Below are 14,129 nucleotides of genomic sequence, written 5' to 3'. Positions count from 1 at the left end.
TCTACGTCTGATTGGTGTACCTGAAAGTGACGGGGAGAATGGAACCAAGTTGGAAAACACTCTGCAGGATATTATCCAGGAGAACTTCCCCAATCTAGCAAGGCAGGCCAACATTCAGATTCAGGAAATACAGAGAATGCCACAAAGATATTCCTCGAGAAGAGCAACTCCAAGACACATAATTATCAGATTCACCAACGTTGAAATGAAGGAAAAAATATTAACGGCAGCCAGAAAGGTCGGGCTACCCACGAAGGGAAGCCCATCAGACTAACAGTGGATCTCTTGGCAGAAACTCTACAAGCCAGAAGAGAGTGAGGGCCAATATTCAACATTCTTAAAGAAAAGAATTTTCAACCCAGAATTTCATATCCAGCCAAACTAAGCATCATAAGTGAAGGAGAAATAAAATACTTTACAGACAAGCAAATGCTGAGAGATTTTGTCACCACCAGACCTACCCTAAAAGAGCTCCTGAAGGAAGCACTAAACATGGAAAGGCACAACCGGTACCAGCCGCTGCAAAATCATGCCAAATTGTAAAGACCATCGAGGCTATGAAGAAACTGCATCAACTAACGAGCAAAATAACCAGCTAACATCATAATGACAGGATCAAATTCACACATAACAATATTAACTTTAAATGTAAATGGACTAAATGCTCCAATTAAAAGACACAGACTGGCAAATTGGATCAAGAGTCAAGACCCATCAGTGTGCTGTATTCAGGAAACCCATCTCACGTGCAGAGACACACATAGGCTCAAAATAAGAGGATGGAGGAAGATCTACCAGGCAAATGGAAAACAAAAAAAGGCAGGGGTTGCAATCCTAGTCTCTGATAAAACAGACTTTAAACCAACAAAGATCAAAAGAGACAAAGAAGGCCATTACATAATGGTAAAGGGATCAATTCAACAAGAAGAGCTAACTATCCTAAACATATATGCACCCAATACAGGAGCACCCAGATTCATAAAGCAAGTCCTGAGTGACCTACAAAGAGACTTAGACTCCCACGCAATAATAATGGGAGACTTTAACACCCCACTGTCAACATTAGACAGATCAACAAGACAGAAAGTTAACAAGGATACCCAGGAATTGAACTCAGCTCTGCATCAAGCGGACCTAATAGACATCTATAGAACTCTCCACCCCAAATCAACAGAATATACATGTTTTTCAGCACCGCACCACACCTATTCCAAAATTGACCACATAGTTGGAAGTAAAGCTTCCAACCTGCTCCTGAATGAGTACTGGGTATGTAACAAAATGAAGGCAGAAATAAAGATGTTCTTTGAAACCGATGAGAACAAAGACATGACATACCAGAATCTCTGGGACACATTTAAAGCAGTGTGTAGAGGGAAATTTATAGCACTAAATGCCCACAAGAGAAAGCAGGAAAGATCCAAAATTGACACCCTAACATCACAATTAAAAGAACTAGAAAAGCAAGAGCAAACACATTCAAAAGCTAGCAGAAGGCAAGAAATAACTAAAATCAGAGCAGAACTGAAGGAAATAGAGACACAAAAAACCCTTCAAAAAATTAATGAATCCAGGAGCTGGTTTTTTGAAAGGATCAACAAAATTGATAGACCGCTGCAAGATTAATAAAGAAGAAAAGAGAGAAGAATCAAATAGATGCAATAAAAAATGATAAAGGGGATATCACCACTGATCCCACAGAAATACAAACTACCATCAGAGAATACTACAAACACCTCTACGCAAATAAACTAGAAAATCTAGAAGAAATGGATAAATTCCTCAACACATACACCCTCCCAAGACTAAACCAGGAAGAAGTTGAATCTCTGAATAGACCAATAACAGGCTCTGAAATTGTGGCAATAATCAATAGCTTACCAACCAAAAAGAGTCCAGGACCAGATGGATTCACAGCCGAATTCTACCAGAGGTACAAGGAGGAACTGGTACCATTCCTTCTGAAACTATTCCAATCAATAGAAAAAGAGGGAATCCTCCCTAACTCATTTTATGAGGCCAGCATCATCCTGATACCAAAGCTGGGCAGAGACACAACAAAAAAAGAGAATTTTAGACCAATATCCTTGATGAACATTGATGCAAAAATCCTCAATAAAATACTGGCAAACCAAATCCAGCAGCACATCAAAAAGCTTATCCACCATGATCAAGTGGGCTTCATCCCTGGGATGCAAGGCTGGTTCAATACATGCAAATCAATAAATGTAATCCAGCATATAAACAGAACCAAAGACAAAAACCACATGATTATCTCAATAGATGCAGAAAAGGCCTTTGACAAAATTCAACAACGCTTCATGCTAAAAACTCTCAATAAATTAGGTATTGATGGGACGTATCTCAAAATAATAAGAACTATCTATGACAAACCCACAGCCAATATCATACTGAATGTGCAAAAACTGGAAGCATTCCCTTTGAAAACTGGCACAAGACACGGATGCCCTCTCTCACTACTCCTATTCAACATAGTGTTGGAAGTTCTGGCCAGGGCAATTAGGCAGGAGAAGGAAATAAAGGGTATTCAATTAGGAAAAGAGGAAGTCAAATTGTCCCTGTTTGCAGATGACATGATTGTATATCTAAAAAACCCCATTGTCTCCGCCCAAAATCTCCTTAAGCTGATAAGCAACTTCAGCAAAGTCTCAGGATACAAAATCAATGTGCAAAAATCACAAGCATTCCTATACACCAATAACAGACAAACAAAGAGCCAAATCTTTGAGTGAACTCCCATTCACAATTGCTTCAAAGAGAATAAAATACCTAGGAATCCAACTTACAAGGGATGTGAAGGACCTCTTCAAGGAGAACTACAAACCACTGCTCAATGAAATAAAAGAGGATACAAACAAATGGAAGAACATTCCATGCTCATGGGTAGGAAGAATCAGTATCGTGAAAATGGCCATCCTTCCCAAGGTAATTTATAGATTCAATGCCATCCCATCAAGCTACCAATGACTTTCTTCACAGAATTGGAAAAAACTACTTTAAAGTTCACATGGAACCAAAAAAGAGCCCGCATCACCAAGTCAATCCTAAGTCAAAAGAACAAAGCTGGAGGCATCACGCTACCTGACTTCAAACTATACTACAAGGCTACAGTAACCAAAACAGCATGGTACTGGTACCAAAACAGAGATACAGATCAATGGAACAGAACAGAGCCCTCAGAAATAACGCTGCATAGCTACAACTATCTGATCTTTGACAAACCTGACAAAAACAAGCAATGGGGAAAGGATTCCCTATTTAATAAATGGTGCTGGGAAAACTGGCTGGCCATATGGAGAAAGCTGAAACTGGATCTCTTCCTTACACCTTATACAAAAATTAATTCAAGATGGATTAAAGACTTACATGTTAGACCTAAAACCATAAAACCCCTAGAAGAAAACCTAGGCATTAGCATTCAGGACATAGGCATGGGCAAGGACTTCATGTCTAAAACACCAAAAGCAATGGCAACAAAAGCCAAAATTGACAAATGGGATCTAATTAAACTAAAGAGCTTCTGCACAGCAAAAGAAACTACCATCAGAGTGTACCAGCAACCTACAAAATGGGAGAAAATTTTCACAACCTACTCATCTGCCAAAGGGCTAATATCCAGAATCTACAATGAACTCAAACAAATTTAAAACAAACAAGCCCATCAAAAAGTGGACAAAGGACATGAACAGACACTTCTCAAAGGAAGACATTTATGCAGTCAAAAAACACATGAAAAAATGCTCACCATCACTGGGCATCAGAGAAATGCAAATCAAAACCACAATGAGATACCATCTCACACCAGTTAGAATGGCAATCATTAAAAAGTCAGGAAACAACAGGTGCTGGAGAGGATGTGGAGAAATAGGAACACTTTTACACTGTTGGTGGGACTGTAAACTAGTTCAACCATTGTGGAAGACAGTGTGGCGATTCCTCAGGGATCTAGAACTAGAAATACCATTTGACCCAGCCATCCCATTACTGGGTATATACCCAAAGGACTATAAATCATGCTGCTATAAAGACACATGCACACGTACGTTGATTGCGGCACTATTTACAATAGCAAAGACTTGGAACCAACCCAAATGTCCAACAGTGATAGACTGGATTAAGAAAATGTGGCATATATACACCATGGAATACTATGCAGCCATAAAAAATGAAGAGTTCATGTCCTTTGTAAGGACATGGATGAAATTGGAAATCATCATTCTCAGTAAACTATCGCAAGGACAAAAAACCAAACACCGCATGTTCTCACTCATAGGTGGGAATTGAACAATGAGAACACATGGACACAGGAAGGGGAACATCACCCTCTGGGGACTGTTGTGGGGTGGGGGTAGGGGGGAGGGATAGCATTAGGAGATATACCTAATGCTAAATGACGAGTTAATGGGTGCAGCACACGAGCATGGCACATGTATACATATGTAACTAACCTGCACATTGTGCACATGTACCCTAAAACTTAAAGTATAATAATAATAAAATAAAATAAAATAAATTAGCTGCATATGGTGGCATATGCCTGTAGTTCAAGCTACTTCAGAGGCTGAGGTGGCAAGATCACTTGAGCCCAGGAGTATGAGGTTACAGTACCACTGCACTTCAGAACAAGATCCTGTCTCAAAAAAAAAAAAAAAAAAAGAACATTTTCAAAAAGTTTCCTCAAACTACTTTGCAGTCAATATCCTCCTGGCTCCCCACAACCCCAGGCAATCACTAATCTGATTTGTCTTTATAAATTAGTTGTGTCTCCTAAATCTTCATATAAAAGGAATTATATAGCATGTACCCAAGCTGTTTCTAAGGTTTGCCCACGTGTTGTTGCATTTACAGTAGTCCACCCACCCCTCATCTTCAGGGGATACCTTCCAAGACCCCTTGTGATGCCTGAAACCTTGGATGGTACGGAACCCTGTATACACTGTGTTTTTCAATCTGATCATCGAGAAGGCTACTGACTAAGGGGCAGGTAACATATGCAGCCTGGATAGCTGCAAGGGGATGATTCCTGTTCCAGGTGGGATGGTGTGAGATTTCATCATGCTACTTAGAATCGCATGCAATTTAAAACCTATGAATTATTTATTTCTGGAACTATTTAATATTTTTTGACCACAGGTAACTGAAACTGTGGAAAGCACAACTGTGGATAAGGGAGGACTTTTGTATTCCATAGTTAAGTTTCTTTTTGTTGCTAAGTAGTATCACTGTATGACCATACCACAATTTGTTTGGTCATTCACCTGCTGATGGGCATTTGGGTGTTTCTGGTTTTCTGCTATTATGAACAAAACTATGACTATTTGTGTGTGAGTCTTATTTTGAATATATGTCTTGTGAACATGTTTTTAGTTTTTTTTGAAATTTGATCATATATCTCTTTTTTTCTTAAGAGAGGGTCTTGCTCTGTCACCCAGGCTGCAGTACAGTGGCATGATCATGGGTCACTGCAGCCTCGACCTCCCGAGCTCAAGCAATCTTCCATCCTCAGTCTCCTGAGTAGCTGGGACTATAGATATGGGCCATCATACCCAGCTAATTTTTTGTAGAGACAGCATATCACTTTGTTACCCAGGCTGATCTCAAACTACTGGGCCCAAGCAATCCTCCTGCCTCAGCCTCCCAAAGTGCTGGGATTACAGGCATGAGTGACCACATCCAGCTGATCATATGTCTTCACTTAATTTTCCAAACTCTTTTCCAAGGTGCTTGTACACCAACTACAGTGTATGTTGCCTTTTGAAGGATTATGTTACTAGACAGAAATAGAAAGTTATAACTCATAGTTATAGCTTTCTACCTGTAAGAATCAATTAGATAATCTTTTCCCCCCAAGTGAACAAAAGTAAAAGTTACAGATAATCTGTATCAAGAAAACAGTTTCTATGATGCTATAGCCATCTCCAAATTAGAAACTGTCGGTTTACGTATATACCTAACTTAGAAACGTTAGTCTCCTCTTGGTTTCATGGAATCTCTGTTTTCACTCCTGATTGTGAAGGTTGGAAACAAACTTATTCTGTCTTTGGAACAGCAGGGAGAGGAGGAGGAATTCCCTAGGCTGTGGGCCAAGAGACTGGGTAGATGGTTTTTCTCTAGACCAGTGCTGTCTGATGGAAATCTATCATGAGCCACATTTTTTTTTCACATATGTAATTTGTGACACAATGCTTAATAGGCACATCAAAAGAGTAAAAAGAAACATGAAATTAATCCTTAAATATTTTTAACCAATATATTCAAATATTATCATTTAAACATATAATCAATATAATATGTATTAAATATTTTACATTCTTCTTTTCTCAAAGACTTCCTAATCTGGCGTATATTTTACACTTACGGTATATCTCAATTTGGACACTAGATATTCAACAGCTGAAGTGAAAAATGTAGCCATACCAAAACAATAAATTTGCATTTAACAGAAAAATATTCTACACTGTTCTAGTTTTAGAATTAGAATTTACGTTTATTAAAAATAATCTAAAATTCAGTTTCTCAGTCACACTAGCTATGTTGCAGGTGCTCAATAGCCATATATGCCTAGTGGCCATCATATGGGACTGTGCAGTTCTAGAGGGTTGCCTGTGGGCCAGGAAGGGAAAGATGGAGATAAGAGATATTCTCAGTTCACAGTAGAAAAACCAGTACTATTTGTGTGAAATTTGAGTTAAATACATTTCCATAGCTTTAAAAAGAAACCTAACTACCCTTATTCTGAATTTAAAAGCATGAGTTCTAATGTGAATCGCAAATTTGCGTTTAGCTTGGCTGTTGGGCTTCTTGGGTTCAAAGGCCATCTCCACCATTTTCTAGCTGTATGACTTGGACAAGTAACTTTAACCTCTAAGCTTCACTTTCACCACCTGTAAAACAGGGAAAAATAATAGTGTCCCTCATATTACTGTGAAGATTAAGTGAGATAATGGATAAAAAACATGTTGTAGCATGACTGGCAGCTTTTAGAAAATAAGTGATGGCTTTTAAAAAGTCAAACCATTCCCTGGATGGGGACTGTCCGTAGTTTCTTTTTTATTTTTAAAAGTACATGGATTTTTTTAACCTGTTTGAAAATGACACACTGATTCAATAAATACTGTCTCTCAGCACCAGGTACTCTGCTAGAACAAAAGATGAAACGAACACAGTTCCCACCTTGAATGACCCCACATTCTCCAATGTTAGAAACAAAACAATGTTGAACTAATGTACAAATGAGAAAAGTGAAACCAAGAGAATAACAAATTTTTCCATCAATCCCAAAGAAAAGAAACCCCATCCACAAAAACTGATTTATGAATTGAAAATCTTATAGTTTTGCATAATCCTCTAGCTTCCTTTAAAATAGATACCCACAATTAAAACAGTTACGATTTATGAAATTAGGTTGACATGGATTTGAATTCTTAATGATTAGTCATAGGCTTTATTTCTGCCACATAGAAGACACTGCTTGGTTTTCCTCTTGCACTGATTGTCTTTTCCTGAGCTGTGTTTGCTTTTCAGTTTAGTAGTTTGTATCTGATTTTTAAAAAAGGTGGAGAAGTCAGTCCATTTAATTCAAATGTCTGAAATAGAGAATATTTTTAGTGTTATTACTGTTAAGATTAAGACAAGAGAAACGAAATACAGGTAAAATAAATGATTGAAACAAATAAAATTATACTACAACTTTTCTTCTTGATACAAAAAATAAAGATCCTTTGGATGAATAAGATCTCATTTTTTTAATCTAGCCATTAAAACATTATTAAACTTAATTTCTTTGTTTTTTTGAGACAAAGTCTCACTCTGTCACCCAGGCTGGAATGCAGTGGCACAATCTCGGCTCACTGCAACACCTGCCTCCTGGGTTCAAGCAATTTTCATGCCTCAGCCTCCTGAGTAGCTAGGATTACAGGCGCCCACCACCAGGCCCAGTGATTTTTGTCTTTTTAGTAGAGATGAGGTTTCACCATGTTGGCCAGGCTGATCCTAAACTCCTGACCTCAGATGATCCACCCACCTTGGCCTCCCAAAGTGCTGGGATTATAGGCGTGAGCCACCGCACCCGGCCAAGAAACTTAATTTCTTAAAATTGTTGTTTTTAAAAGCTGTTTCTACCCAAGGAAAAACCTGTCCATTCAGGATGTTAAGATTAAGATTATAGGCTTTACTCTTTTAAATTTCTAGCAAAAGTTAAAACAAACAAAAAATAAAATTCTATAGCTGCTATTGAATTATTTGCAAGTTCTTAATCTGTGCTGTACTGAGTCCTAAGATTTGGTCATAAGACCTACAAACATCACAATATGCTATAGTAAATAAGAGTCCAAATAACTTTCACATTACTTCAGTTGTAATAAGATGAAGTCTTTCACATTATTTGTAATAATATGAAGTCTGTATTAGTAACTAACTTTTTCTACCATTAAAAAAAATCTACCTTTTCTCATATATCAGCAATTCAAAATATAAGTATTTGGGAGCAAATTTTTCAATTTAATAAGTCAAAATTTAAGTATGGTATAATTTTTGTCATTCTTTGCATTTGCAGCTCTCTCTTAAGGAGACTCTAACATTTGAAATTTTGTTGCTGAATATATCCATCAAGGGATTGAAATCATTGTAAAATATTGAGTTATCTTGAAAGAAATTTCTCTCTTTAAATTCTATACTATATTGAAAGATGGCAGAGCTTCAGACTCTGTCTAGGTGGATGTAGGAGCCAGCACGTGTCACCCTGTATGCCACCCATCACTGTCTCCACACCATACAACAAGTTAAAGGGAATATTAGGAGCCTTCTTAAGGGGGAAAGAAGTCACAAAGGAACAGGTACAGATCAGGAAATGTATGTGGAGGCCAGGGAGTTATTGAGTGTGGATATTTGTTGTTTTTCAGCCACGTTGTTCTCCTCTGGTCCATTACCTTTCACCTACAGTGTGCATCTTATGGGGCCCTGTTAATAAACAAAATGCTCGGCCAGGCACAGTGACTGACGTCTGTAATCCCAGCACTTTGGGAGGCCGAGGCGGGCGGATCACTTGAGGTCAGGAGTTTGAGACCAGCCTGGCCAACATGGTGAAACCCCGTCTCTACTGAAAATACAAAAATTAGCCAGGTGTGGTGGTGTGTGCCTGTAGTCCCAGCTACTTGGGAGGCTGAAGCAGGAGAATCTCTTGAATCCAGGAGGTGGAGGTTGCAGTGAGCCAAGATTGTGCCACTGAACTCCAGCCTGGTGACAGAGCGAGACTCCGTCTCAAAAAAAAAAAAAAAAACAACTAGCTGGTTGTGGTGATGCTTGTCTGTAATCCCAGCTACCCAGGAGGCTGAGGCATGAGAACCACTTGAACCCAGGAGGCAGAGGTTGCAGTGAGCCAAGATTGAGCCGCTGCACTCCAGCCTGGCCGACAGAGCAAGATTCAGTCCCAAAAAAATAAAAATTAAAATAAATAAACAAGTAAATAAACAAAATGCTCAAGTGCTAAGCTGGCTTTGGTGGCAGAGTGACAGAGGGTGGACAGAAGAGTGGGCACCTTGATTCCATCAGCAAGGCCCTGCCAAGATGGGCAAGGGTTTACCGCCCAGGCCACCCATGGTCTACCAACCTTCCCACTTCAATACCGTGAACTCAGCCCTTATGCGTGCACACACACACACACACACACAGCATTAGCTTTACACACACACACAGCATTAGCTTTACGAAGGAGGCAACAGAAGACACAATGGCCCTAAAATTGCATTGCTTCCACTCTTTCTGTGCTACTGGGTGTTGTTATCATGGCTGGGAGAAGTTTCATTTTTCAGCAACGCACTGCAGAGCTGGTGTTTCGAACAAACTTAGAATACAGTAGGCCAGGGCCACCCTATACAGCTGTGCAGATTATGAATTGCACATAAACTACAATGTGGATGGTGTGTACAAGCTACATAACTGTACATGACAGCCCTGCAGGCACTCTATGAATATCTGTATCATTTTGCTGTGAAACAAAGAGGTCTTGATTGTATTGGCTGATCTAAAAAGCAGGTCGGGAAAGAGCATGATAAGTTTGCAAAGAAGTATAGAAATGAGAAGAATTGCTACGGTAGCACAGCACATAATTCTCTTCCAGTGCCTCACCTGAAGCCCCTCTCCTCCTCCCTGTGCTGATGTTATCTTTTGACCCATGATGGATTCTAGAGCAGAAACCACAACAAACCCCTAACATTTCATTCCACTTATATTGTTACTACGGTAGAATAAGATTTAATCTTAAAAGATCCCACTTATTAACAACCTTTTTGTGTGACAGTATCATAGCTATCATGTATTCCTATAGAGACTTATAATTAAGAAATTACCTTTAGGTTGTCTTACATGTTTTTCCATCAACTTTGTCTTTTTCTGTTTTACTTTTCTTTCCTCACATTCATTCCCTTGAGAAAAGGGGAGACAGATGAGGCACAAGTTTGAGGAAATTAGAAGGAGATTTGATATGAAGGGAGAGAACTAGAGGGAAAAAAGAAAAAAAGTAAGGAAAGTAGAGGAGAGATCAATAGAGAGGAAGTGAGAAAGAAAGAAAAAAAAGCCAAAAGCAGGAGAAAAAAAGGCACAGAAGGAGAAAGAACTTATTTTGAATATTAAATTCAGATTATGTTCTAACCACCTCATCAAAAATGTATTTATTCTTTGCAGTGGAGCTTATTGTTGAATTTCACAAGCAGGTTCCCTTTTAGAGGGCTCCCTCCTTTTTTATTAAGCCTGGATTTTATAAACAAAGAATGAACCTGGCTGCTTAGGATTCCAAGGAATTTGGTTTGTAATATTTAAGAGGAACATGGAAAAGAAAGATGGGTAAGGGTGGGAAACTCCCAATATTTTATGTGATTTTTCCTTCTCTTCTTTTCTTGAATCTCTATCCTTTGTCTCTTTTCATCTTGGAAAAAATATCAAAGAATCAGAGATAAGCCTATAATTTGGGCTCACTGTAAAAAAAATTTTTTTAAAGTTAAGGAGAATAAAGCCTAGAAAGGTAAAAACTTAAGAAAGGAGAGAAATGGGGCTGGGGACAGTGGCTCACGTCTGTAATCCCGGCACTTTGGGAGGCTGAGGCAGGTGGATCATGAGGTCAGGAGATTGAGACCATCCTGGCTAACACAGTGAAACCCCATCTCTACTAAAAATACAAAAAAAAATTAGCTGGGCATAGTGGCATGCACCTGTAGTCCTAGCTACTCGGGAGACTGAGGCAAGAGAATCACTTGAACCTGGGAGGCGGAGGTTGCAGTGAGCTGAGATCGTGCCACTGCACTCCAGCCTGGGCGACAGAGTAAGACTCTGTCTCAAAAAAAAAGAAAAAAAAAAAAAAAAAAAAAAAAAGAAAGGAGAGACATGAATTCAGATCCAGAGAGACAAATTTAACCTGGACCCTATTTCATGCATAAACTTGTGATAAAAACAGTGCATTTGAAGTGCCCCTTTATCCCAAAACCTTATGCAGAAAGGTGAAAAAAATGTAACTTTCGCAAACTGCTGAGAGGTTTGAGAGAGAAATTTGAGATCATGGTCCCTAACTAGCATTGCTGGGTGAATGTGAATCGGATGAGCTTAATAATGCCATGAATTTGTTTTACTACTATGGGGAGCAGTTATTATTCTGATTTCCACCTATAATACAAATTAGAATTACAGACTCATTTTTAATTTGTACTTCAATTACATTTAATAAAATGAGAGATTAAGATTCAGCCAGTCTTTGCTTTTCTTGGGGTACAGGGTGTTAAGTGAGAGTAAAAGTGTATGGAAGGGGAACAGGTGATTTAGAGGAGAGTGAAAATGGGGAAAGAAATGCTAATCAGGGGAAAAACTGAAAAACTATACAAGCCTAAGTAAGAAAAAAGTGGGCAAACATGGGAGAAACAGGTGGAAAGAAATACACAAGAGAAAACAAACAGGGAAAATAATTAATACTTTGTGGAAAACTGCGTGCCCATTTTGTATGTTGTACCACCCTTGTGATTTAACAAGCCCAGAGTGGAATTTTGCTGCTCATTTGCTGTATCTTTGCTTAGCTCCTGATTGCCAAAGCCCCATTTCAAGCTGCCTGCTAGACTGTCAAAGTTGAGTCCCAGGACTACAAACATGGCAGCTCATAGAATCTTAACTACCAAAAGGGTCTTGAGACAGCGAATGATGCCCTCCTCCTACCCTCACCCCAGCCACTTGCACACTTTTCATAGTTGAGGAAATTGAGGCCCAGGGAGATTAATGACCATGTAATACAGGGAGTGTAGTTAGAACCAAAGCATTCGATTCTAACTTCAATGTTTCAGAGTTGATTTCTTAATTTTTCCCTTCCAAAATGTTTCCAATTCCTTCTCCCAGCCTGTTTCATGAGGTTACTATCGCCTAGTGACGTTGTCTCCCAAACTGACATACCCAGTTTTTTTTCCTCTGGTTCCCACAGGCAGTCAGGCAATAACTCTTGTTGACTATGGATTCATGTCCTTGTTTCCACTGTGATTGCTTCTCACCTGGTTCAGACTTTGGCACACTTCATCTGACTGTTAGAGTAGCTTCCTAACTGGTCTCCCTACCTCTAGCCTCCCTCCAGCTTCTCTTAGAGACTGCAGTCAGAGTAATCATCTTAAAACATAGCACTAATGTTGTCATTTCCCTGTCTTTCAGTGGCTCCTCTTTAGCTACCTAACTTCTTAGCATGATCCATTATTTCCGTAATTTCACTCCTGCCTTGCTTCACAGCCACATCTCTCACTACTCCTAAATCGAACATGCCCAATACTTTCCTATTTGTTTGATTTTGGTCACCCTGTTCCCCTATATTCAGGATATCCTCATTTTCCCCTTTCCTAACTCAAAGACTGCCTTTTTCATAGAGTCTCATTATTTCCTTTCCTGAGCCAAAAAATAAGTTCTGGACTTTTCTCTTAAAGTACACATAACTAACATACATTCTGGTTTATATTATTTGTGCACATGTCCTAAGGCCAGGTAACATATCCTGTTGTTTTACTATGTTTTGTTTTGTTTTTTTTTGAGACAGCATCTCACTGTGTTGCTTAGGCTGGAGTGCAGTGGTGCAATCACAGCTCACTGCAGCCTCAAACTCCCAGGCTCAAGCCATCCTCCTGCCTCAGCATCCCAAGTAGCTGAGACTACAGGCACACACCACTATGCCCAGCTATGTCCAATTCTTTTTTAATCCCTCCCACAGCCTACACAGTGCTTCATATATGATAGGTAGGAATCAAATGCTTGTTCAGTTGGACAAAACTGAGTCTGTGCTAGAAAACAGGTAAAAGAATTAGTCACATAGAGGATGAAGACAAAAATGTCAATGCTTTATATTAATTTGAAACTTCCATGGCTAAATACATGACTGTCTCAGAATGTATATAGAATATACATAGAATGTACTAATTGCATGCAATAGTTTTAATAGTAGTAAGGCTGCTAGTAGATTTACCTTTGCTTTTAGCAACTAAGAGGAAAATATTTGCCTATACTAGATCTATCTGAAATTTCTACAAATTTAGTTTGATTTCTTTATGAAACACAGTTTAGGGTAGAAATTAATAGATGAAAATTCTGTACTGCAAAGGAGATTTTGCACTTTTCTTATAAGCTATGACAGCATTTCCCTATAATGTTCTCAGGTTCAATAGTATAGATTGGAATATAGGCCAAACCACATTACAGTGAAGTTTATCTGGTACTTTTAGACACTAAAGCCCAATGGGGGCCAGGCTCAGTGGCTCACGCCTGTAATCCCAGCACTTTGGGAGGCCGAGGTGGGCGGATCACTTGAGGTCAGGAGTTCGAGACCAGCTTGGCCAACATGGTGAAACCCCATCTCTACAAAAAATACAAAAATTAGCCAGGCGTGGTAGCGGGTGCTTGTAATCCCAGCTACTTGGAAGGCTGGAGTGGGAGAATCACTTGAACCCAGGAGGTAGAGGTTGCAGTGAGCCAAGATTGTGCCACTGCACTCTGGCCTGGGCAAAAGAGCGAGACCCCGTCTCAAAAAAAAAAAAAAAAAAAAGCCCAATGGGAAGGCCCAAAGACAAATCCCATTTGTGTAAAAGCCTATCCTATAATAATTT

The 14,129-nt window shown here is 39.2% G+C and overlaps 1 protein-coding gene across 22 annotated transcripts in view; it reads right to left on the bottom strand.

The window, feature by feature from the left end:
• Nucleotides 1-7,436: 7,436 nt before the first annotated feature.
• Nucleotides 7,437-14,129, bottom strand: part of GARIN2 (golgi associated RAB2 interactor family member 2) — a 40,717-nt gene continuing 34,024 nt past the window's right edge. For 7 of the 22 annotated variants that reach the window (XR_008513323.2, XM_054530722.2, XM_054530729.2 and 4 more), the window contains 2 exons: nt 10,368-10,442; nt 7,437-7,607 (listed from right to left, as the gene is read on the bottom strand). Coding sequence is in view for 18 of the 22 variants with exons in the window: in XM_054530722.2 (XP_054386697.1) it covers nt 7,600-7,607; nt 10,368-10,442 (83 nt within the window). In the remaining 4 variants the exon portion in view is untranslated. Of the gene's footprint in view, nt 7,608-10,367; nt 10,443-11,086; nt 11,183-11,553; nt 11,891-14,129 lie in introns of those variants that run through there. The other 15 variants (XM_054530727.2, XM_054530735.2, XM_054530737.2 and 12 more) reach the window with 8 other exon arrangements.

This window comes from Pongo abelii, chromosome 15 (genome assembly GCF_028885655.2).
Source record: "Pongo abelii isolate AG06213 chromosome 15, NHGRI_mPonAbe1-v2.0_pri, whole genome shotgun sequence".
NCBI lineage: Eukaryota > Metazoa > Chordata > Mammalia > Primates > Hominidae > Pongo > Pongo abelii.
This window is presented reverse-complemented; position numbering and strand designations above follow the sequence as displayed.